General features: G+C 60.5%; 1 protein-coding gene across 4 annotated transcripts; it reads right to left on the bottom strand.

The window, feature by feature from the left end:
- Positions 1–28: 28 nt before the first annotated feature.
- SREBF1 (sterol regulatory element binding transcription factor 1) lies at positions 29–22260 on the bottom strand. 4 transcript variants are annotated; one of them, XM_042967244.1, is made up of 19 exons: positions 21560–22260; positions 8426–8857; positions 7831–8006; positions 7608–7745; positions 7306–7527; positions 6519–6633; positions 6077–6297; positions 5621–5822; positions 5312–5490; positions 4768–5029; positions 4518–4684; positions 4162–4330; positions 3632–3740; positions 3227–3336; positions 2993–3125; positions 2637–2802; positions 1978–2178; positions 1780–1888; positions 1095–1410 (listed from the first exon to the last, which is right to left on the bottom strand). In XM_042967244.1, exons 1-19 carry the CDS (start codon positions 21648–21650, stop codon positions 1181–1183), a joined length of 3432 nt encoding a protein of 1143 aa, XP_042823178.1. In that variant the 5' UTR covers positions 21651–22260; the 3' UTR covers positions 1095–1180. The 4 variants fall into 4 exon arrangements, with proteins under 4 accessions (XP_042823180.1, XP_042823178.1, XP_042823177.1 ...); XM_042967243.1 differs by having other exon boundaries at positions 7831–8018; positions 21560–22259; XM_042967245.1 differs by lacking the exon at positions 21560–22260 and adding an exon at positions 10379–10477 and having other exon boundaries at positions 7831–8018.
- Positions 22261–22553: the final 293 nt, after the last annotated feature.

The following is a 22553-nucleotide window of genomic DNA, read 5'->3' as shown; positions in this document are numbered from 1 at the left end:
GGCTTTAGGCGGGGGGTGGGGACGGAGAGGAAGGCTCAGTGGGGCACAAATGGATGACAGTCAAGGATCTGACCCGTTCTGCTGGGAGGGCACCCGCCCACGCACCCACACTCCAGGCGGCCTCGGGCTCTTGGGTTGCCATAGGGGTGCAAAACTCCCCCAAGTGCAAGAGACAGAGAAATGGGGACGGGTGGGGGAGGGGAGACGCACACCCCAAACAGGGATACCAGTCTGTAGTTCCTATCACAGTAGGTCCTTAAGGACATGGCGTCCTCTCATGTCACCCGAGAGCTGATAGGGGTAGAAGTAAGGAGGTGGGAAGGGGCAGCTGAAACCAGAGCAGCTCTTAAGGATTAAGGGTTGATACAGTCCAAACGTGTGGCTCACAAATTGGAGGGATCCAGGTCGCCTAGAGGTCATACCCACAGGCCTCCCACATCGAAGGGGAAACTTTAGTCCCTAATGGCGGATAAGGGTGGGAAACCTTTGCCTGGGTCTAGGGCAGGAAGCGGGTGGGGAGGGGAGACCCAAAGGACCCCCTCTGGCTCTTCTATCAGCAAAAGCGCACACCTTCCGCCCCCAAAGAACAAAACCCGGGTTATAAATAATTTCATTTTTTATTCTCTGTACAAAACTTCTCACCTATGAAAATAAAGTTTGCAAAAGGCAAAGTAACACTTGAGCCTCAGAGGCCAGGAGGCTGGTGCGCCCGATCTACACTATGTACAAGTCTCTCCAGAAGGGAGAGAGGCGCCTTGGAGTAGGGCCCCCTTGCTGGCTGGGAAAGCCAAGTCGGCCCCCCTCAGCTCAGTGAAATGTACCCCTCTCTGAGACAGAAGGGGGAAAAGCCACCGGGTGCCGAACAGAGCCAGGAGGTGACATCGGCCGGCCAGGCCCCTGCAATCCCCCGATCGGCCACCAGAGGTCAGCACCATGCTGGCCGCCGCTCTTCCCTCTTCGGTTGGGGCGCAGTAGGGGTGGTGGGGTCGCGCCCCCTCCGGCCTCCCAGGTCAAGAGGCAGCAAAAGCACCTGAGTGCCTCCCATCTCCATCCCCCCCTCCCCCCAGGAGACAGTGCCGTCCGTGGGTGGACCGTCTCTGTCGCTGCCTTTGGCCGTCGAGGCTCCGTCCCGGCACACAGGCCGAAGGATACCGGGGCGCTGGGGCCGCCGGCGAGGGGTCTAGCTGGAGGTGACGGTGGTCCCGCCGCCCAGGCGCATGAGCATTTGCTGGCAGTCGTGCAGCAGGCGGCGATCGCCGAGCTTCTCGAGCGTGCGCGCCGCCTCGGCCAGCATGCCCACGCGCTGCCCTGGAGCCGACAGGAAGCCGGGGGGCAGGTAGCAGGAGGCCAGTAACAAGGCCTCGGCGTGCTCCCTCCACGTGGGCCGCGGTTCCAGCTCCGCCGCCGCGCCTGCGCACACCGCACGCGCGTCAGGGGCAGGGCCGTGCCGGGTGGGATCTCGGGGCCTGTCCGCGCCCCACAGGCCGCCCTCCCCGCGCGCCTCGAGGCGCACCGAGCGGAGCCTCAGACCCCTCCCCAGGGCCTGTCCCGTGCCACTGACTCAGAGAGGCGTGCACAGTCGCCCATCCCACGGAGGACGGTGGCCCCCGGTGCATTTGACAGGTAGGACATCGCCATCAGGCAAGCACCACTAAGTCCCTTGGTCTCTGCCTCTCTTACCCAGTCTCCCTCCGCATCCATCACACCCCTGGGCGGGGAGGGGAGGGGAGGGGAGGCGGGGCCAGGACCCGCCCCCTACCAGGGCGGTGCCCCTCTCACCTTTGCCGCAGGGGCCTGTCCTCCTCCTCAGACTGCGGTCCAGGAGCTGGTGTGTCCGCGTGGGGCTGGCCCCTGCCATTAGCCGGGCCGTGGCCTCGTGCAGGAACACCTGGGCACGAGGAGGCCGGGGGAGTCGGGGTTCAGGCCAGGCCCCGGCTCTCCCCGCACCTGCTGCTTCGTGGCCCCGTGGGCACTCACCCTCCGCATGGCAGGCCGGAAGCTCTGCGCCAGGCGCCTCAGGCCGCTCAGGTCCCGCTGGAAGCCACGCAGTTCGAGGGCGGAGGCCTGGGCCCCAGGGCCGGGGCCCTGCGAGGCCTGGGTGGGCGCGGGCGGCTGCTGCCGCCGCCACAGGCTAGTTCGTGCCACAAGGAGCAAGTCACACAGGAGCAGCTGCATGGCCTGGGGGTGGTGGGCAGGGCAGGGGTCAGGGGGGGCTCCGGCTCTCGGAGGGGAAGGGTGGGGGCCCGCGGTGCCAGGGGCCGGCTCCGGGCTGCACTGCCGAGGCACTGCACCCGCCTCACTCACGTGCAATGCAACAGCAATGCACCGCGGGGCCGCCCGCCTCTCCAGGCCCCCACACCTGCCGCCTGCCACAGGGGCAGCCTCCAAAGAGGGCTCTGCCAGACCACTCACCCTACCCCTCCTCCTGGGGGTGGGGAAACTGAGGGCGGGGGCGGAGGGGTGGCCACTTTCCCCCGGACCCAAGCCTCAGCCAGAAAAGCAAGGCGAGCCGGGCCTCAAGCCCTGTACTGTCAGGCTAACCCCACAGTCTTCTGCAACCCAAGGAAGTACGTCCGGGGAGTGGAAAGGCGGCGACCGCCCCCCAGACCTGCGAGGCCCCCGGCACCAACCCTCACCTTGTCAATGGAGCCGCCAGCTGGTGTGGTGGCCAGGCTGTCCTGCAGGTACCCGCTGGCCTTCTCACAGATGGCCAGGCTGGCCGGACCAGACTCTGCCTTCCTGCGGCCCAGGACGGCCCGGGCAGCCTTGAAGGAGTGCAGAGCCGCCCTGGGCAGGGGTCTCCTGTTGGGGCCAGGGCAGAGGACTGATGGTCAGACCGGGCCCAGGCCCTCACTAAGCTCCCCACTGCCCTGGTTGTGGCTTCACGGGGGAAGAAAAGGCGGTGACCCCAACGGCACGGAACAGAGGCTGGGGGGAACAGCGCTGTGCTGGGGGGGGCGGGGGGCGCCGGGAGATTCCAGCCGGGACTCACTCGGACTCCTGCAGGGCGCGGGGCAGGTGTTCCACCAGCGGGTACAGCCGCTCGGCCGCCTCCTCGTCGCGCCGCAGCCAGTGGGTCACCACGGCCGTCAGTGAGGCCCACCACTTGGCCACGGGGTCTGTGCCTGTAGGGAGCAGGGGTGTGGGTGGGGAGGCTCCCCGCAACTCAGCCACACTGTACCCGAAGCTGAGCTGGGAGTCACAGGGCAGGGGCCTGGGGGCTCACCGGTGGCAGTGGCCATGCTGGAGCTGATGGAGAAGCTGCAGGCTGGGGCCCCCGCGGCATCCGAACAGCTGTTCAGCAGCTGCAGGTACCCAAGGGCGTCTGAGAATTCCCTGCATCAGAAGACAGGACTGGCAGTCAGCGCAGGTGGCAGGGGGCCTGGACAGGCCCCAGCCCTCCTCACCTCCCGCCAGAGCGCGGCCCGATGTGCTAGCTGTACCGTGCGGCCATCTCTTCCGGCCAAGCCGGGCCGGAAGCGGACCCGGGGAGGAACTGAGATGCGCCTGGGGCCACCCAGCGGCTGGACAGCAGCCCGGCTCTGGCCACCCACACAGGGCCCTGGTCGTAGCCACTCCCAGACTTCACCGTGGAGGGCGCCTGCCTGCAGGGGAGCGGAGGGCCCCTCACCTGTCCCCATCAGCTGATCCAGGGCCGGGACTGGGCTGAGCCACGCAATTCAGTGCTCGCTCCAAGAGGTGTTCGCGGAAGAGCTGAGTCACCTGGGCCAAGGGGTCCACTGCAGGGAGGAGTGGGTGAGCGGGGCGGGAGGAAGGGCCCCCACGTCCACCTCTCCCCACCAAGTGCTCTTTCCTGGTCATGCAGGTGGGACAGATAAATGCTCCCACCCCTGTCCCTGGATAGGATGACCCACCTTGGCCAGTGTAGTCTACTTAATAACGTGCCTCTGTCAGCCTGTCCCCTTCCATCTGATCTCCTTGCTGCACAATGAATGGTCTTGCTTGGGATCACCTCCCAAATCAACCACCTGCCCCCAAATCTCTGTCTCCCTTTTTGCTTCTGAGGAGCCCCCACTGAGACAGAGCCAGTCTTCCCGTTCCTGCAGCCTCCACAGCAATGACAGACGGGGGGCGTCATGGGCACGGGGGACAAAGGAAGAGGTGGGAGGACAGGGGATGGGCACAGGAGTGAGAGAGCACCTGGGTTGCCGGCCAAGCTGTACAGACTCTCCCTCGGGGCACTGCACACGGCCCAGTCCCCATCCACGAAGAAACGGTGGCCCACAGGGTGGCACAGCCACTGCATGGCAAGAGGCACCGAGCCACTCTGGGCCAGGCAGGCCTGGCGGGCACTACTCAGGAAGAAGCGCTGTAGGGGAGGGGAGCTGGGCTGTCACACTGGACCCAGACAGGGACTCAAAACCAGACCTTGGCCCGAGACCCGAGCTAGGCCCGGGAGCCCACCCGCGACCAGCTGCCTCCTCCAGTGCAGCCCCTGGTCAGAGCTGCAGGGACACGCCCCCAGCCCTGTCCCCACCAGCCCGCCACCCACTCACTGTCAGAAAATGCAAGGCCCTCGGGAGACTGGTCTTGACCCTCAGCGCGACGGCCACATAGATCTCAGCCAGTGTGGCCAGGGATACGGCATCCCCCGCGCATTCCGCCAGGTTCAGGGCACTCAGTGCCAGGTTGATGGCAGCCAGGTGCCCGCCCGTGTACTTCCCTGAAAAATGGGCAGGACGTGAGGCAGGGGTGTGGGGCAGGGGCGGCAGGAGCCCCTCAGGCCCGGCTCCCCACCCTTCATACCCACGGTGTGCAGCTGGTGCAGCTTGTGGTAGGCGAGCGCTGCGTCTCGGGCGCTGGTGCGGGCATCCGCCTGCAGGGCGCAGTCCCTCTGCAGGCCCCCTGCCCGGCCTGCCAGCCAACGGCCCACCCACAGCCGTTGCAGCAGGTGGCGGATGAGGTTCCAGAGCAGGCTACAGGCCAGGTCCAGGTGGGAGGTGGGCAGTGGCCGGCCCAGCGCCCGCAGGGCCAGCCACAGCTGCTGGGCGGCCTGGGCAAAGTCCCCCTGGGGATGAGGGTTTGCCAGGTAAGGAAAGGGGTGTCAGGGAATCTGAGCACGCGATACCCCTCCTGCTCTGAAGATCCTTCCACCTTGGGCTGTGCACCATGACCCTAGTGTCCCCCACTCAATGGGAGTCTGAAGGCTAGACAGGAGTGGGGAAGACAGGGCCCGATTCACCATGACAGGGAAGGGACGGGGAGGGGCACCCAGCACTTTCCCGGGGGCTGCCCAAGTCCCGGCCCCGGCCAGTCCCCCCAACCCCACCTCCAGGATCTGACCCCTTACCCGGGCCAGATCCAGGTCAGCCTGCTTGCGATGCCTCCAGAAGTGCACGGCGGGGCCTGAGTGGGGCCGTGTGACCGGCTCGCCGTAGACAAAGAGGAGCGCCAAGAAGACCAGCACCAGCAACCCATTGGTCAGCCAGACCAGTGGGGGCAGCAGCCAGGGGGCCCAGCCAGGGCCATCTGGGGGCAGACAGAAGGATGGGGGACACAGCTCCCCGGAAATCCAGAGCCCCAGCTCCACGGGCCTCGGGTCCCCCCGAGGATCCCTTCCCACCTCTCACCCAAAGATACCCACGCTGGACTGTCCTACCTCTGCCCTCAGTGCCCAGCACGCTGCGCCCGGGACGGTAGTAGGTGCTGCTGGCATCCGAGGGGGTGGGGAGACCCCGGCTGGCCAGCAGGGAGGCCAAGGGGTTACAGGAGAGACAGAGGAAGACGAGTGTGCACAAGGCCAGGCGGGAACGGTCCAGCATGCCCCGGCCGTGAGGGGACAGCAGCTGCCCCGGCTTCACCTGGGGGGTGGTGGGCAGGTCAGGGAGGGCAGAGCGGGAGTGGCCCAGAGAGGACGGAACAAGGAAGAAGGGCTCAGCACTCCACCCACACTCACTGTGGGACCTCACATGACTACAGGCCTCGGTTTTCCTGTCTATAAAATGGGAGGTGGGATATGTTAGGGGCCTCTTCCTGACCTAGTCTTAGGGCTCAGATGTTATCACGGGGAGACAGGCGGGGGGGGGAGGGGGGGGAGGGAACGGCAGGACCCTACCTGGCTGTCCTCAAAGACTGGGCTGTCGGGCTCTGAGTCACTGCCACTGCCACCACTGCCACTACTCCTGCCGCCAAGGGACAAGGGGCTGCTCTGAGAGGGCGAGCCGGCGTCGGAGGGTGGCGGGCTCAGCGTGTCCACCACCTCGGGCTTCATGCCCTCCATGGGCACGTCTGTGTTTCCTCCACTGCCACAGGCTGATACCAGGTCCTTCAGAGATTCTGTGGGCCAGAAAGGAGCAGGGCTGGGGGTGAAGGCTAGGATACCCACTCCAAGTCAGCTTAGGGCCCTGTGGAGAGGGCAACTAGGAGGTTGCCCAGCTCTTGAAGGTCAAGTTGGGGCCAAAGGAGGGGCTGAGGGCCCTTATAGGGTTAGAGCTTAAGGGGCAGGCAGGGGCGGGGGAGGTGGGCAGAGCCAAGGGAAGGGTGAGGCCAGGACTCACTGCTTTTGTGGGCAGCCGTGCGGAGACTCAGGTTCTCCTGCTTGAGCTTCTGGTTGCTCTGTTGCAGGAAGCGGATATAATCGATGGCCTTGCGCAAGACAGCAGACTTATTCAGCTGCAGGTGGTAGGAGAGAGACAGCACAGGGAGCCGGTCAGGCCTGGCAAGTAGGCACCTAAGCGAGGTGGGTGACGCTGCTTTACAACACCGCTGCCTCAGGCCCTTTGCATTTGCTATGTCTTCTGCACGGAATGCTCTTCCCCCAGGAGAACCTAACTCCCCGGATGGGCGTCAAGATTAATACGTAAAATGCATACAACAGTGTCTGGCTAACTGCTATTATTATTACCGTTTTCGTGCCTCACTCCCTCACTTCTTTCAGGTCTTTGCTTATGTAATGTCACCTTTGTGAGGTGGTTTAGATGTGCAACTCTCACCATCCCTCTTCCTGCTTTATTTTCCTCCACAGCACCTACCCCCATATGGCGTGCTCTAACGCTTACTTATTTATCCTGTTTCTTGTCACCCCCCGTCCCCCCTAGAACGTCTGTTCCTAGAGAGCAGGGTTTTTTGTCTGTCTGTTCGCTGCTGCATCCCCAGTACCTAAATTAGCCCCCGGCACACAGGGGAGCCTCCCTCCATGAAGTGCAGCTGAATCACTGGTCCTGGCCAGGTCCAGGGAGGCTAAAGCCCACGGCCCAGGCTCAGTCTCAATCCTCCTTTTTTCTTCCGGTCACCTCCTTCCCCAGGGTCACCCCAGAGAGCGCCTCTGAAAACTGCTGCCCGTACCTTCGCCTCAGTGCCCACCACCAGGTCCTTGAGCTCGACGATTTTGTCGTTGATGGAGGAGCGGTAGCGTTTCTCAATCGCGTTGTGGGCTGTGCGCTTCTCGCCACGGCTCTGGGCCGAGCCCGGGGCCTTGCCGCCGGCTGCCAGCCGGTTGATGGGCAGCTTCTCGGCGTCCACTACCAGCGGCACTGTGGCCAGGATGGTTCCTCCGCTCACCAGGGTCTAAAGGGCCGGTACGGGTTACCAGCCGGGCATGCACATGCGCAGACCCCTTGACCTCCCGCCCCACCCATGCCACCGACCTGCAAGGGCCCTGTCTGTACAGCCGTGCCAGGGGCCAGGGAGCTGATACCCGCCGTCTTCACGGTGGCCGCCACGTCTGTTTTCATGGTCGTCAGAAGCAGAGAGTCCGCCTTGATGAAGTGGGGCTGCAGCAGGACCTGGGAGAGGGGGACGCCTCAGCCAAGAGCTGGGAGTCTGAACCAGGGGCTGCCACCTCCCTGACACCCGGCCAGCCCTCCTCACCGGGACCTGCTGGATCTGCGAGGTCACGGTGGTTGTTCCTGGGGCTGCTGTGGGGGTGGCCGTGGCTGTCAACAGCTGCTGGGGGGCCGCATTCTGAACCTGGGTGTACAAGGAGACGGGCGGGACCCCTGGCAGGGAAGCCAGTGGCAGGCCAGGCAGCGGCTGCGGGGTGTTCCCTGGAGGGGTCCCTGCAGAGATAAAGGCTGGGGCTGCGGGCACAGGCTGCCCTAACCCACTTTCAACCTACCTTTCAGGGCCCTATCACCCTATGGCCTTGGATGAGTCATGACTCCCCGGGGCCTATTTCCTATGGGGACAACCCATGCCTAGAGCTCGAATGCAGATGCACAGGCTTTCCTGGAAGGCATTTGTCTTTGGAAGGACAGCGTGGATGTGGACACCCCGGCAGAGTGGGAGGCAATGCTTCACCCCACAATAACAAGAACACAAGGACTGCTAGTACCGGGGTGTCTGAGGCACTAGAGCAGAGGCCCAATGTCTAAAGTCTGCCAATTCCTCTCCCGAGACCGCAGCAGACCTTCCTCTCTGTGCTCCTGCTGTCCCCGCCCCCCATGCCCCCCCCCCCTCCCCTTACCTGTGGAGAAGCCTCCAGTGGGGCTGGGATAGCCCAACACAGGGGCAGAGCTGAACTGCGGTGGGGCTGGGGCCGGAAAGCTCTGGGGCAAGAGGGACCCCGGCAGGGGCTGCGGGGTTGGGGGCTGCAGGATAGTCAGCGGCAATGGCTCCTCCTTGATACCAGGCCCAGGGGAGAAGGCAGGCACAGACGGGTACATCTTCAATGAGGTGGGTGCAGGCTGGGGAGGGGACAAGGGTGGAGGTGTCGCCTTGGGTCCCCCCAGGAAGCCTTCGAGTGGGGAGCTCATGGTGGCAGGAGATGGAGACAAGCTGCCCGGGGAGCTGGCATCAGGACTGGCAGGGTCTGTGCCCCCTGCCCCACCCCCAGCATAGGGTGGGTCGAACAGGCCCGGGAAGTCGCTGTCTTGGTTGTTGATGAGCTGAAGCATGTCTGGAGAAAGGAGAAGAGGCTGTGTGAGTGACAGCAGGGCAGGGGCTGGCCCCTGTACAGGGCGTCATACATTCCCTGCCTCTTGTCCACACAGCTGTACGTGTGGAGCAATGATGCAGAAATAGAAAGCCACCCACATAAGCCCGTGCCCCCAGACACACAGCCATTGCTTGGGCACCTGTGACACCTGAAGCAATGCCTGGTGCTTCGTATGTATCCAACAGTCCTTGCCACAACCGGACAAGGTCAGAGCCCTGCAGGGACCCGGTCCCACGAGGCCCATTCACTCGCCCCACACCTACGCTGAGGCAGAATTGGGGTTTAGGCCCAGCACTGCGGACGTCAGGGCTGCCATCACCAACCCATTCCTCTGTGGAACAGACCGAAGCTTGGGGCTGAGCCAGCCGCTGGCCACGTGTGTGCCAACCAGCGTGTCCCTGCGTGTTCTGGGCGCAAGCCCAGACCGACCCTGCAGCCAGGCAGCCTCGAGACCAGGCCATTCAGTCTCCCCTCTATAAAAGCGAGCGCTGTCTGTCCTGGCTCCTTCCTCCTCGTCCAGACTGGGACACACTCCCCGCCACTCGCCCCAGCCTCTCCCCCAGCTGGCGGGAGACTAGCTGCCTGGCTGTGCCGGCCCGGGGCCCTCTAACCCAGCAGGGGCAGCCACCCACTGGGTTAAAGTGCTCCGCAGGACCCACGAGCACAGCCCTGGGAGCCCCGCAGGCCCCCGAGGCCCCCAGCCTGAGCTCCCGGCCCTGCTCGCCACTGTTGGCCTGGGCCAACAGCCTCCTCTCACCGGGCCTCAGTTTCCTCGTCTGTACAAGAAAAGATGAAGGCCTTCACGGCAGGGCTGCCGCAAGGTTTTGGGGGACAGGAAGCTGGCCCCCCGTGGGACGCACTGTTGCCTGCCTCCTTCCTACTGACAGGTGCCCAGGCAGGGAGGGGACCTCCTCATGGGCTGCAGCAGCATGAGACGGGGGTGCCGGGCTCAGTCTCCCTGGGTCCTCCAATGGAAACACCCCATGGGTCCGCGGGGGGGGGGGGGGAGCGGGGGGGAGGGGTGTTGATGCAGGTGGGAAACGCATACAGCACTTTCACTTGCGGGGCTCTCCAGCCCTCACCCCAGCCCTCATGAGCCCCTCTGACAGATGGTGAAACCGAGGCCCTGAAGAAAAACTGAATCCAGGTCTGGGATCCCAGATTCGACTCACGGGAGCGGGGTGGGGGGGCGCTGGGAGATGGGACAGCAGGACTCCTCCCTGGAGGACTTGGGAAAGCCACCCTCTCACTCCAAACGCCTGGGTGGGGGTAAGTAACGGGGGGGTGGGGGTGGGGGTGGCCCACCAACTCCAGTGAGAGCCGGGAACTGGCACTCCGCCCCCTCAGGAACTGGCTCTTCCTATTGGGAGCTCCACAGCCACTGCATACACACGCCCCCCTCTGAGGGAACCGGGGGTGGTGACCCCGCAGCAGAGGTGGAGGCTCTGTGATAAAGGGGTGGGGGGGTCCTCCAAAAAATACCTTCGAACGTGCAATCCATGGCTCCGCGGCCCGCGCCCGCCGCCCCTTCGGGGCGCCCCGGCGGCTGGCCTGCCGGTCTCCGCGCACCGCAGACCACCTGTCAGGGCTCCGCCGCGCTTTAAAGCCCGCCGAGCGCCCCGCCCCCCCGCCTCGCCCCGCCCCCGCCGGCTCCGCCCCCCCCGGGGCCGCGGGCCGGGCATGGGGTGAGCGCGCGCGGCCAATCAGCGACCGCGCCACTGCCTCACTAGGGCCCCGCCCCTGCCCCCGCCCCACCCCCGACGGCGGCTAGGGCTCGGGTTTCACCCCGCGGCACTGAATGGGGCCGGGGTTACTCGCGGGCGCGGGCCCTTAACCCGTTCGGCGCCGACACCCGCCGGGGTTACTGGCGGTCACCGGCCCCTTTAAGCCCCCAGCTCCGACCACATCCGCGAAGCGCCGCGGAGTGGGCTCGGGACCGGGAGGCCCCCGGAAGGGATGCCCCAACACTCTTTGGAAATCGCTGACACTCTGGGCGGCTCCCCACCCCTAGGCCTCAGTTTGCTTCTCTAGACAATGGGATGATCACATCTCCTTGGGCCTCTAATGAGAAAAGTGAAGGAGAAAATGGGTGCTGCGCTCAGTACCAAGAAGCGCTGACGTAAGGCCAAGGGCCGCCTGGTCTTAGGTGCGGGGACCTTCCCTTCCTGGGCCATCCCCCAGCACATGGATGACTAATAACTGGCCGCAGCCGGGAAACTGAGGCCCAGAGTGAGGAAGGAAGACCCTTATCCCAAACTACTCATTCAGGTAATACTGGAACCTGAGGCCTCTGTCTGTCTGCACAGATGTCCTTTTGCAGAGAAATCTGGGTTTGGGGTGGAGGGAAGGAGGTCAGCAAAGTCTGCCCTGGCCCCCAAGGTCTCACCCCCCCCACCCCCCCCACCCCCCCACCCCCCCCACCCCCGGCAATCGCCAGGTATAGCCTGACTCACTTATTCACTGCAGGGTCCTGGGAGGCCCAGAGGCAACCTAATCCCTGGGACAGAAGGTAAAGAAGGCATGGGTGACAGGCTCTGGGGGTCTTTTGACCAGGTACCTAGGACTGCCTCCCCTTCTGAGTAAGGTCAAAGTTCAACACACATACAGATGAACAGAGCCTGGCAAGCTGCCCAGGTTGCCAGTTTGGGCTTTTGTGGCCAAACAGACCACCAGCAAGTCCTGCCCCAGCCTTCAACTGTAGCACAGGGGCTTGCCCCTCCTCTGTCTCTGTCTCCTGCGGCCTTGGAGGGTGGCTGAATCCTGGGCAGGCAGGCAGGCAGGCATGGCAGAGTGGGCAGCGTGTTCAGGCCTGGAGTCCCTCCTGCCCCCAATCTCTCTCCCTCTCCACCAGCCTATAAACAAGGAAACTCAGCCTCATCTCCCTTACACACATCTACTTCCTGATCTTTCTAGATCTTTCCACGGCTTTGGAGGGGGTGCCAAGGATAAGGAAATTCTCTAGCACCTCCACCTCCCTCTCTCCTCAGCTTATGGGTGTTCACACCCTCTCTCACCACCCCCCCCCCAAAAAACAAAACAAAGCATTGCTGCTGGAAAGACTGTGACCTCATCCAAAGCATTGCTGCTGGAAAGACTGAAGACAGGTTAGACACCAAGGCCTGAATTCCACGCACAAGTTTCAAAAGCAGACCCTCACGGCTCTGTTCTTCCTTACCACGTTCCCCAGTTTTTGAGCCCAGAATGTGGCAGGACCGACAAGTAAATACCGGCCTGAAACTTTTCAGGGCAGGGCCAGGGCCAGGGCTAGGGCCAGGGCCAGGGCCAGCCCTGAGGGTGTCAGGCCTGGGACACCCACTTCCTGTCTCATCCTTCTCTTCCCTTCTCCACAGTTTCATGCCTTTTTGTTTTCCATTTCCCACATCTTTGTGCTCTGCCCCCATTCCATCCTGAGGAGGTAGGAGGGAGAATGGTCACCCAATGCCCCCCTGAGGGTAGCAGGAGTCAGGAAAGGCTCCTGAGAGGGGGCGCTGGCCATGGGGCAGAGGACGCGGTCTAAACGAAGATGCAGCGGGAAAGAGGGCCTGCGTGTCACAAGGCATCTGGTGGCATATGAGGGGCCAGCCTTTCCCCGAACTCGCGGCCTGAGCAGCCCCCCATCTCACTCTCCCCTGGAGCTGAATGTGCCCGCCAATTCCTGCAGAAGCTGGGTGCTAAGGGGTGGGGGGTAAATTTGAGAGCAAGCCCTACAGCCCACCTCTTCCCCACATGGCCAACGGGGCGGGCCTTCCCTCTGTGCCTCACCTGCCATGTAATCCCAGGCAGGTCACTCCCCTTCTCTGAGCCTCCACCCCTTGTCTCCAGAGGTGACAGGGGTGGGGTTCTAGAAGAGCAAGCGTATTTACTGCAGCAGTATTTACAAAAGCCAAATTATGGAGGCAGCCCAAGTGCCCATCAACAGCTGAAAGAAAAATGAATATATACAATGGAATATTACTCGGCCATCAAAAAGAACGAACTACTGCCATTTGCAACGACATGGATGGAGCTGGAGAGTGTGATGCTAAATGAAAGAAGTCAGCCTGAGAAAAACAAATACCATACGCTTTCACTCATATGTGGAATTTAAAAAAACCAAAGAGAAAAAGGACAAAGCAAAAAAGAGACTCTTAACTATAGAGAACTAACTGGTGGTTACCAGAGGGGAGGAGGGTGGGGGTGGGGATGGATGAGGGACGTGGCAGGGATTAAGAGCACACTTATCATGATGAGCACCGAGTAATGTATAGAATTGTTGAATCACTATATGGTACACCTGAAATTAATATAACATTGTAGGTTCACTAAAAAAAATGAAAAAAAAATAACAAGAAAGCAAGTGTATGAAACACCCAGCATTCAGCAAGATCTCAATAAACGTTAGTCCCTCTGCAGCAAATAAAATGGTCTAGAACTGTTAAGGCAGGTAGTGAGTTGCCCATTACTTGCAACATTCAAGTCAGAGCTCCGTGACCATTTAATGAAGATTGTTTTACGCAGAGTAAATCGGGCTGGGACTAGGGCGAGGCAAGAGAAGTGCCCAAGACAGCAGGCCCCAAAAAGCTGGCCATGGCTCCCAAGTGGTGGGCCCTTCTCCAGTGAGCTGAACACTAGGCTTCCGGCATAAAGAGAGACTCAGAAGGCCCAAAGGTCCATGTCCTTGAACACAAGGAAGAAAAGGAGGCATAGACTCTGAGCCTCAGTGGGCCCATCTCGCACCCCCTCCAATCTTTCACCTTCCTCACCTCCTCCCCAAGCCTGGATTCCTCCCTTTTCCTCTCCTTTCTCCAGTCCTGCCCTGATTGTAGCAGGGCCCAACAGGAAACCTGAGCCCCTCTCCCTCCCTGGTTCTACCTTGAAACCTCCTTTGGAAGGCAGATGTGGGGCAGCCTTTTATTCTCTGGCCTGTTTATTCTGTGAGGCCATGACGGAAATCTTGGGAGGACCCAATACCACCAACTGGCAGGAGCCCAGATCTGATCATCACAGAAGCCTCCAGCCCATCCAACCTTCATGAGGCCTTGAACCCCAAACAAGCTCTGTGCGCAAGCCTCTTAAGATAGGGAGCTCGCCACCTCCCTCACATGGCCTGGTCTGTGAAGCCCAGAGTCGTCTCTCTGACGATATCTACTGCCTTTTCTTAAGTGTCTACTGTGTGTCAGGCCTTTGCCAGGACTGAGGGTACAGGGACAAAGCATAAAGGCCTTCCCTCGTGGAACTTATGTTCCAGTGACCGACAGTCTGCAAATACATGGAGGAATTGTGGGTACAGATGGTGATGGGCACCATGAAGAAACAGAGGCCACATAAAGACAGTGCGAGGGGCCGCTACACATGTGATCAGCAAGCCGCTCTGAGGAGGTAACATCTGAGTAGAGGCCTGAATGAAAGAGGCCAGGAGGGAGGAAGAATGTCCTGAGCAGAAGGAACAGCAAGTACAAAGGCCCTGAGGTAGACACAAGCTTGGGGTGATGATGCTGAGACAGCAAGGAGGCCAGTGTCGCCAGAGCAAAGGGAGCAAAGAGGGGACAGAGTTCAGGGAGGCAGCCAGGAAGCTGAGATTCCAGGCTGTCCGTTGCCTGAGCCAAGGACACCAATTCTCCAGGAAATGGGCAGGAAAAGGATTTGCAAACTGTCCCGTGCAATGCAGATCACAAAGTTGCACAACTCCGAGGAACAGTGAAGGATATAAAGCCGCACCGTCACGGGAGAGGACATGGGACAGGGCTTATAGGACGCCCGCAGCATTCCACCTCTGCCTGCTCGAAGGGCACGAGGCAGGGATGGGACCCTCGCCGGACATTCTGGGAAGCCAGGGCTACACTCTGCCTGCCATTCATCCCTGCTGCTCCTACCAGTGCCTCCTTGGTCCTCCTGAGGATTCAGGTCAGCAGGTTTGCACGACCTCGGCTGGTCATGGATGCAACGGGGACAGACTGTCCTTTGTGCACGCGGGGCTGCCTGGGGGTGCAGATGTGTGCTGGCTCTTCCTGGAAGAGGATGGGCCCATGGCTGCAGCCCCAGCATACCTGGGCACGGGCCCTCGAGACGGACCAGGAAACTAAGGCTCAGAGAGAGGCCGTGTGTCCAAGTGGCTGCCTCTGCCAAGGAGAGAATCCGGGACTCAGAACACAGGTCCCCCAACCCCAGAGACCACACTGGTCAGCTCCAGCCTGCCAGAGACAGGAGAGGGCCCTCGCTCCAGCCTGGCTCTGCCCCAACCTGCTGGCAGCACTTGTATCCGGTCAGGAGGTGTGTGTGGTGTGCAAGAACAGAAGAGGAGGCAGCACAAAGCTCAGTAAGGCTCAGCTCTGGCACTGCCCCCTCCCGGAGGCCTTCCTGACCACCATTAGTGGCCGGGCCCTGCCTGGGAGGGCCCGAACCCTGGCATCACTCAGCACAGGGCTGAGCACAGAGGGGACGAGAATCAGAGGTTTGTACAGCCAGCCAGCCACCGTCCCGCTGCCGGTCTCCGGCCACAGGGCTCTCTCCCTGCCTCACTTTCCCCGTCTGCTTTCCGAACACGCCAAGCTCTTCAGGGCTACCATGCATTCGCCCAGGCTGTTCCCTCTGCCAGGAATGCCCTTCCCGGTAGCCTTTGTCTACCTAGCAAACTACTGCTCCTCTTTCAAAACGCGATCTGATGCCGCCTTCTCAGGTTCTTCCCTCCTCTGTGTCACTCCACACGCTAGTTCCCAACTGCACACACCAAACAACCCTGAACGTGACCCGGAAGATGGCCACTATACCAGGTGCGAGGAAGCACCACTTCAGACATCTTGTCATAGGTGAAGGCTTGGGGCACCTACTCGTCATTTTGGCAGCTGAAAACCAACCCAGGGCCCGAGACAGTGGCAGTTTGGGGGCAGTCCCCTACCGCTGAGCAGCTGTCCCCTGTGTAGTGCTGTACATCTATTTCCCCCTTTTGGGTTGTCTCCCTGCAGCCTGTTTTCAACCTGAAGAGGATGTATTGGTTCGAAGGCCACGTGCTGCTGTTTTGTTTAATGTTTATTTAGTTTTGAGACAGACAGAGAGAGAGAGAGAGAGAGAGAGAGAGAGAGAGAGAATCCCAAGCAGGCTCAGGGCTGTCAGCACAGAGCCTGACATAGGGCTCGTTTTCACAAGCCGTGAGATCACGACCCGAGCCAAAATCAAGAGTCAGACATTTAACTGACTGAGCCACCCAGGCGCCCCTAGTCTCTTTATCTTTAATGGTAGCTGAGGACTGGGTGTTGCTCCCCTGGGGATCGGGCAGGGGGAGAGGTGAGAGGCTCCCCACTTTACCCAGCCCCACCTTGTCTCCCAAGCAGAGAGCCAGAATCAAAAATGGTGGGTGCTCAGAACTTGGAACCACAGCCCATAGAAACTTCCAACATAGGATCCTTGGATAATAAGCTAAACATATTAGGTGCCGGGTCCTGGTTAAGTGCTCTAAAGGATGAAAATTGGTTGAGGGCCTACTATGTGTCCTGTGCTACATAAGCCCTTGATCTAAATGAGTTCATTTAGAGGCTGAGCTCTAAATGGGCTGAGCCCTAATGGGCTGATTGCCCACAACTCCAAGAAAAGGTTTTCGTTTGTTTGTTTGTTTGTTTGTTTGTTTGTTTAGACAGAGAGATCACGTGAGAAGGGTACAGGGGCAAAGGAAGAAAGAAAGAATCTCAAGCAGGCTCCGTGCACAGTGAGGAGCCGGACATGGGGCTCGATCCTACGGCCCCTGGAATCATGACCTGAGCTGAAATCAAGAGTCTGAGCCACCCAGGCACCCACAAGAAGATGCTTCTATCATCATTCTTAGTACACTGAGGAAAATCTGAAGGCCAGATAGGTTAAGCCACTTGTTCATGGTCACACAGCAGGGGTTGAATTTGAGACCCCTGCGATCTGGTGGGAACCCCAGAGCCCTAGGAGGGGTAGGCCTGGCATGTGACTGGGAGGGACAGGCTTGCTGGGAGAGAGCTGGAGCGTCACTCGGGGGGAGGGGGTGAGCTTGAGCAGGGTTCCAGGTGGGGGTGGGCCTTTCCAGGCCACAAACTCTCCCTGTGCCACCTCCCAAACTCAGCATGGGAATCACACACCTGGAGCCAGCCTCAAAGACCACCCCGCCCCTTCAGGGGCGCCTGGGTGGCTCAGTCGGTTAAGCTTCTGACTTGGGTTCAGCTCAGGTCATGCATGATCTCATGGTTCATGAGTTCAAGCCCTGTGTCGGGCTCTGCGCTTACAGGACGGAGCCTGCTTGGGATTCTCTTTCTACCTCTTTCTCTGTGCCTCCCTTGCTCGTGCATGTCTCTCTCTCTCTCTCCTTCTCCCTCTCTCAAAAAAATAAACATTAAAAAAAATTTTTTTGAAGATCCCCCCCTGTGGGAGCCCCAAATCTGTCTCTAAGGCTCTCCTGCCTCCCCTCACACAACCCCCTCTGTGTAGCCACATGGGACATAGGTGTCACACGAATGCCATCCCGGTCGGGTCTGGGGATCAAAGGGCACATCCACGGGGCCGATGGCTGGCAAGAGACAAGGCCAGAGATACTTCCTCTGGCCAGTGCTGCCATTCCCAACTGAGCTGCACCTGTTGTTCAGACAAAGTCCAGATCCCAGTCCTCCGCCTGGCGGTGACCCCTGCCTGGGGTTGACCAGGTCACTCAGGATATTTGCGTCCACAGCGAAGTGAACATTGGACAGGAGGTAACCCCCAGACACCTCAACCTACTCCCAGCATGCCTCTGTCCATCCCCCCGAAGAGACAGGTCTGGTAAGCCCTATAGGTCAGGAACACCATGCTGGGACAAAGGAACCTTATCTTGGGGGCACTGGGGAGCCATCGCTGTTTGGGGACTGAGGAGTTGTATGCCCGGAGCTGGGAGCTGAACAGTAAGCAGTCTTGCACTGTATTTCCTCTTGGTGGGACTGGGGGAAGAACTGGGCGTGAGATAACATGGGGAGAGGTGGGGAGGGGGGTGGCAGAATGGCCCCCAAGGTGTGTTCTCTCCACCAGGACTGCCCTGGAGCCAGAAAACAGCCAGACAGGCCTGGGCTGAGACCTAGAAGGCAGGCCCTCCTGTGGTTTATTCAGGTACCTTGACGGACCCCAGGGCCGGGAGAGCGCCAGAAAACACTGCCAGTGCTGAGCTGGGGCGGGGACGGGTGAGATCCAGGAAGGCCACCCTGTCTGGGAGGACTGCCGGGGTATGAAAAAGAGTGAAGGTGGGGATACCCGGGCAGAGGGGAGAATGAACTGTGCCACCAAAGGCTTCAAATAAACCAGCGCCCCCAGGGTGACTACTCAGCCCGGCCCCTGCCGGAATCTCACGGCCACTTGCCTCTCCGGCATTTAAAAGCATGGACAAGATCTGAGAAATTAATCAGAGAAGTGAAACCTGCCGGGGGCTTAACACCAATCCCAAACATGGCACAGGACTGCTCTCCCGTTGCCTCCACCCACTGCCACAAGGACCCCCAAAGCACAGAGCCAGAACAGGAGGCCCTGGGAGGAGACGGAGCTCGCCGGAGGTTGGGGTGTACCGGGCCCAGGCAATGCCTTCACCCACAGAACTAAGGGCTCATGCTGCCAGCTCCGCCCCCAAACCCGTCATAGGACAGAGGGTTTGGCAAAGCCGGGCATCAGGGCTGGGTGGAGCTCAAGGCCTTTGGCCCCTTGCCTGCTGACAGTCCTCGTCTCATGACTCAAGGCTGCTCTGGGCTGGGAGAGGGAGGTGGCAGCGTGGCCTCTGACCCTTCTTTGATCTACCCCCAGGCCCCCAGCATAGCCCCACATGGAGCAGCCTCCAGGGCTCCCGGTTCTATTGCTTCCCACCCCCACCCCCACTCTTAGGAGCACAGCAGTTAAGAGCGTGGCCTCTGGAGTCCACAGCCTGAGTTTGAATCCCGGTTCTGCCAGGTTCTGGCTATGTGACCTCAGGCAAGTCACTTAACCTCTCTGTGTGCCTCAAGGCACTCACTCATCTGTAGGATGAAGATCTGAAGTCTACCCCACTTAGGGTTGTCAGGGGGACCCAATGGTCAGCTAGGTGCCGGGATACAGTAAGTGTTCAGTTAGTGTTGTGATTCCCCCACTCCAGCGGCCAGAGGAAGCTTCCGACATATAACCCAGGCATGGCAACGCCTTGCTCCAATCCCCCCCAGGACTCCCCACTGCCTCCAAGATTCAGTCCATCTACACTTTCAGGCACTCGAGGCCTGCCTGGCCTACCTCTCAACCTTCTGTCATCTCAGGGGACCTGGAGACCGTACCTTTCCCACACCCAAGTCACATCTCTCTAGACCCTGAATCTGCCTCTCTCCAAGGCCAGGATAACAGCCTCCCAAGTAGGCCTGGTCTCTGACTATAAATTCCCCTCCCAGAACCTCCGCCTATAGAACTAAAGAAGGATCCATCCAAGCAAAGACCGGCCTGGGGTGTCCCCTGCAGTACAGTTTATAAGAACAGAACAACCTGGATGTCCATCAATGAGGGACCCAGTAGATAAACCAAGGAACTTGACTGCTGCCTGGCTGTAGATACAGGAACAAAGCAAGTTACAACCTGCTGTGAGCTAATGGACCCTATTCTCTATAAAAGTAGACGTTAGCGGTTGCCTGGGCTGGGTGTGGAAGGCTGGGTGTGGACCAGGGAGCAGTTGTAGACAGAGGGGATGAAAATGTGCCACAACTAACTGGTGATGGTCAACACAACTTGGTCAATGTACAAACTTATTGTACACTTAAAATGGGTAAATCTTACGACAGGTAAATTGTACCTCAATGATGTTTTCCAAAAGTAGATCACAAGTGTAGAGCCATTCAAAAACAAATATATATATACGGACATACACAGAAAATAATCCCCCACATAATTAACACAGCTTCTCTCTGCGTGATGGGTTTAAGGAAGATTTGGGTTGTTTTTTTTTTATTTTTGCTCACCTGCACTTTCTAATTTTTCTATAATGCAAAGAGATCCTCTTTGCGGGGGCGGGTGGCAGGGGGGGGACAGAAAGTTTGGATAAAAGCTGAGAAATCTACTGTGGCAGGCAAACGTCAAGCCCCAACCAGCACGAGGCCCCAGTGTTTTCCCCTTCTCTCACAGACTAGAGCTGATGCCGAATTGCCCCCAGCCCCCAATGGCTGGGAGGGCCTGGCCTTTGGGCCTCAGGACCTAACGCTTCTATGAGTCAATAAGAAAGGTCTATGCCAGATCTGTGCTCTGGATACACCTGCCCTGATTCCATTCTCCCAACTCCCCTAGGAAGGGAAGCATTTGTATCCAGGGTGGGAAACTGAGGCACAGAGGTTGAGACAGCTTGGGCAGGACGTCAAAGTAAGTGAGTAGTGTCCAGATTCAAGTCCTGCTTTGGAAAAGCCCCACAATCAGGGTCTCTCCTCCCAGACCCTCCCCTGGCCTGGCCCGTGGGGAAGGGGAGCTGATAAGGCCCCAGGCTGACAGCCAGCTGAGCTACCATGCAAGGCTGCGGTAAGACAGGAGTGGGTGACTTCGATGTGCCTGTTTTGGTAACCCCAGGTGCCACGGGCTCCATGGACATGTCTGTCTAGGTTGTGGGAGGTTTGAGTCCTGTGCTCTTGGCCTCAGGTTCCCCATCGACCCAGCGCACTTTAGCCGGTGTTGCTGAAACTGCGAAGCGACCACGGAGGGCAGTCTGCTGGGGACTGCGGTTTGCCCTATCTACAAAGTGGGGCCACAGCCTCCCAGATGGGACCTGCCGCACTGTCCCCAAACCCCTCCTCTGTCAAGCAAACAATGATGCTTTCAAAGATGTGAGTAAACCTCAGTCCTAGTCCGCTCTCCAGCCCACAGGGGATCCTCTTTTTATCAACGGTCCCAACCTCACCTCCAGTGCATTCCTCTTAACTCCTCAAACTCGGGGCCTTCGCCCTTGCCACGCCCTCGGCTGGGAAAACATCCTTTCCGGGAGGGCCCGGGGCTGACTCTCAGTCTCAGCTCAAAAGTCTGCTCAATGAGGTCTCACCCCACCCCTGCTCCACCCCAACTTGCAACTAAATATCCGTTTGCGGTTTTTCTGGTGGATTTACGTGCTCCCAAGAAAAGGAGGATCCCAGGCCGGTCTGTGAATCCCCCCTCCGCACAATGCCTAGGAAACGGCCTGGCATTCAGTAAATGTTGAATAAATTTTTGCAGAAGCGATGCCCGTCTTGGACCAGGGGCACCGGACGGGGGCGGGGTGGAGGGGAGAGGGAGGAGAGACCGGAGGAAGCGCCGCGCGCATGCGCGTGAGCTCTGAGCCGAGCTGAACTCTCAGGCCGGAGGGAATGACCGCGAGTAACCCTGAGCTGACGTCAAGGCTGGAGCAGGGGCGGGGCCTCGGCGACGCCCAGGTCTCAAGCTCCCGCCTCGGCCGACACTGGGCTGAGGACTCACCGGCTGCGCGGCGCGGGGCCCGGGACGCTCAGAGGCGCACGTGCCCGGCCCTGAGCCTCCAAGAGACCCGGCGAGGCGTGGCCCGACACGCCAGGGCGGGCACAGGGAGGCTCAGAGCGGTCTGGACAAGGAGGCCCACAGCGCGCGGCCCAGAGACGCGGGGAAGCCCCGCGCAAGCAGTACAGAGCCAGCGCCCGCGCCGGCCGGGGAGACAAAGGCCGGTCGCCGCCTGAGCTCCCGGCTCCCGCGGAGCCCAAGCGGCCCCTGACGTACCTTCGATGTCGGTCAGCAGCGCCGCGTCCAGCTCGCACGGCTCGGCCAGCGCCTGCTCCAAGGCCGCTTCGCTGAAGGGCGGCTCGTCCATGGCGCGGTTGCCTCCTCCGGGCGGCCCGCCGGGCCCGCCGCCGCGTACGGACTTTCGCAGCGAGTGTCGCGTCCGCCGGCCCCGACCCGCTGCCGCCGCCGCGCGCGTTCGCGTCCTGTCCTGGCCCCGGTGGCGGCCGGGCGCCGGCGAAAAGTTCCTCGGAAACTGGGTTCCCCCGCTGTGGCTCCGCAGGGAGGGCGGGGCGGAGGCGGGGCCCTGTCGGGAGGCCCCGCCCTCTAGGGTAGCCGGCCCCACCCTACCTGGAGAGAGCCGGGACCAGGCTACCGGGTCAGCCTCGAAAACCTACCTCCAACCGGCCCCTCCATCAGTGTGCCCTCCAGTCATTCATTTTATCCAGCCTCTGGCCCACTGCTGCAGGGACGCTCGGGCAGGCAATGGGCCCTCCCTGGGCCTCAGTTTCTCCAACACCAAGCAAGGGGTCTGGGTGGAAACTCCAGGACAGGGCCTGTCCCAAAGGTCTCTGGACTTGGGGCTGGTGAGCTGTGGGGTCTGGACAAGTCTCACTTCCTAGATTTGGCTCTTTAGAACAAGACAGATCTGTCCAAGATAGAGCGAGCTGTAAAGACCTGCTGTGAGCTCTCCTGCCAACTCTGTGCTTTAGTTTCATCAGCTGGAACTGGAGCTTGGTGCTGCTTCTCCATAGGCTGGTTGGGATGTTAGTGATTACATGGCGGGGGGGGGGGGGGGGGGGGGGCAGGGGGCTGGGCCTGTGAGATCAGCCTGCAACCCCCACCCCCCCAGTTTCCTTAGATCAGATTGGTCTCCTGATAAGAGGATAGCCCAAAGGGAGCCTGGAAAAGACAATTTCCCTTCCTGATTTAATCAGGTTTCCTCCCAGATCCAGCTGTGGTGACAGTACAGGCAGGGATTTGGGAGCCAGTG

This window comes from Panthera tigris, chromosome E1 (assembly GCF_018350195.1).
Source record: "Panthera tigris isolate Pti1 chromosome E1, P.tigris_Pti1_mat1.1, whole genome shotgun sequence".
Classification (NCBI taxonomy): Eukaryota; Metazoa; Chordata; class Mammalia; order Carnivora; family Felidae; genus Panthera; species Panthera tigris.
Note: the sequence above shows the minus strand (reverse complement) of the source record. Positions and strands in the feature narration are given on the sequence as shown.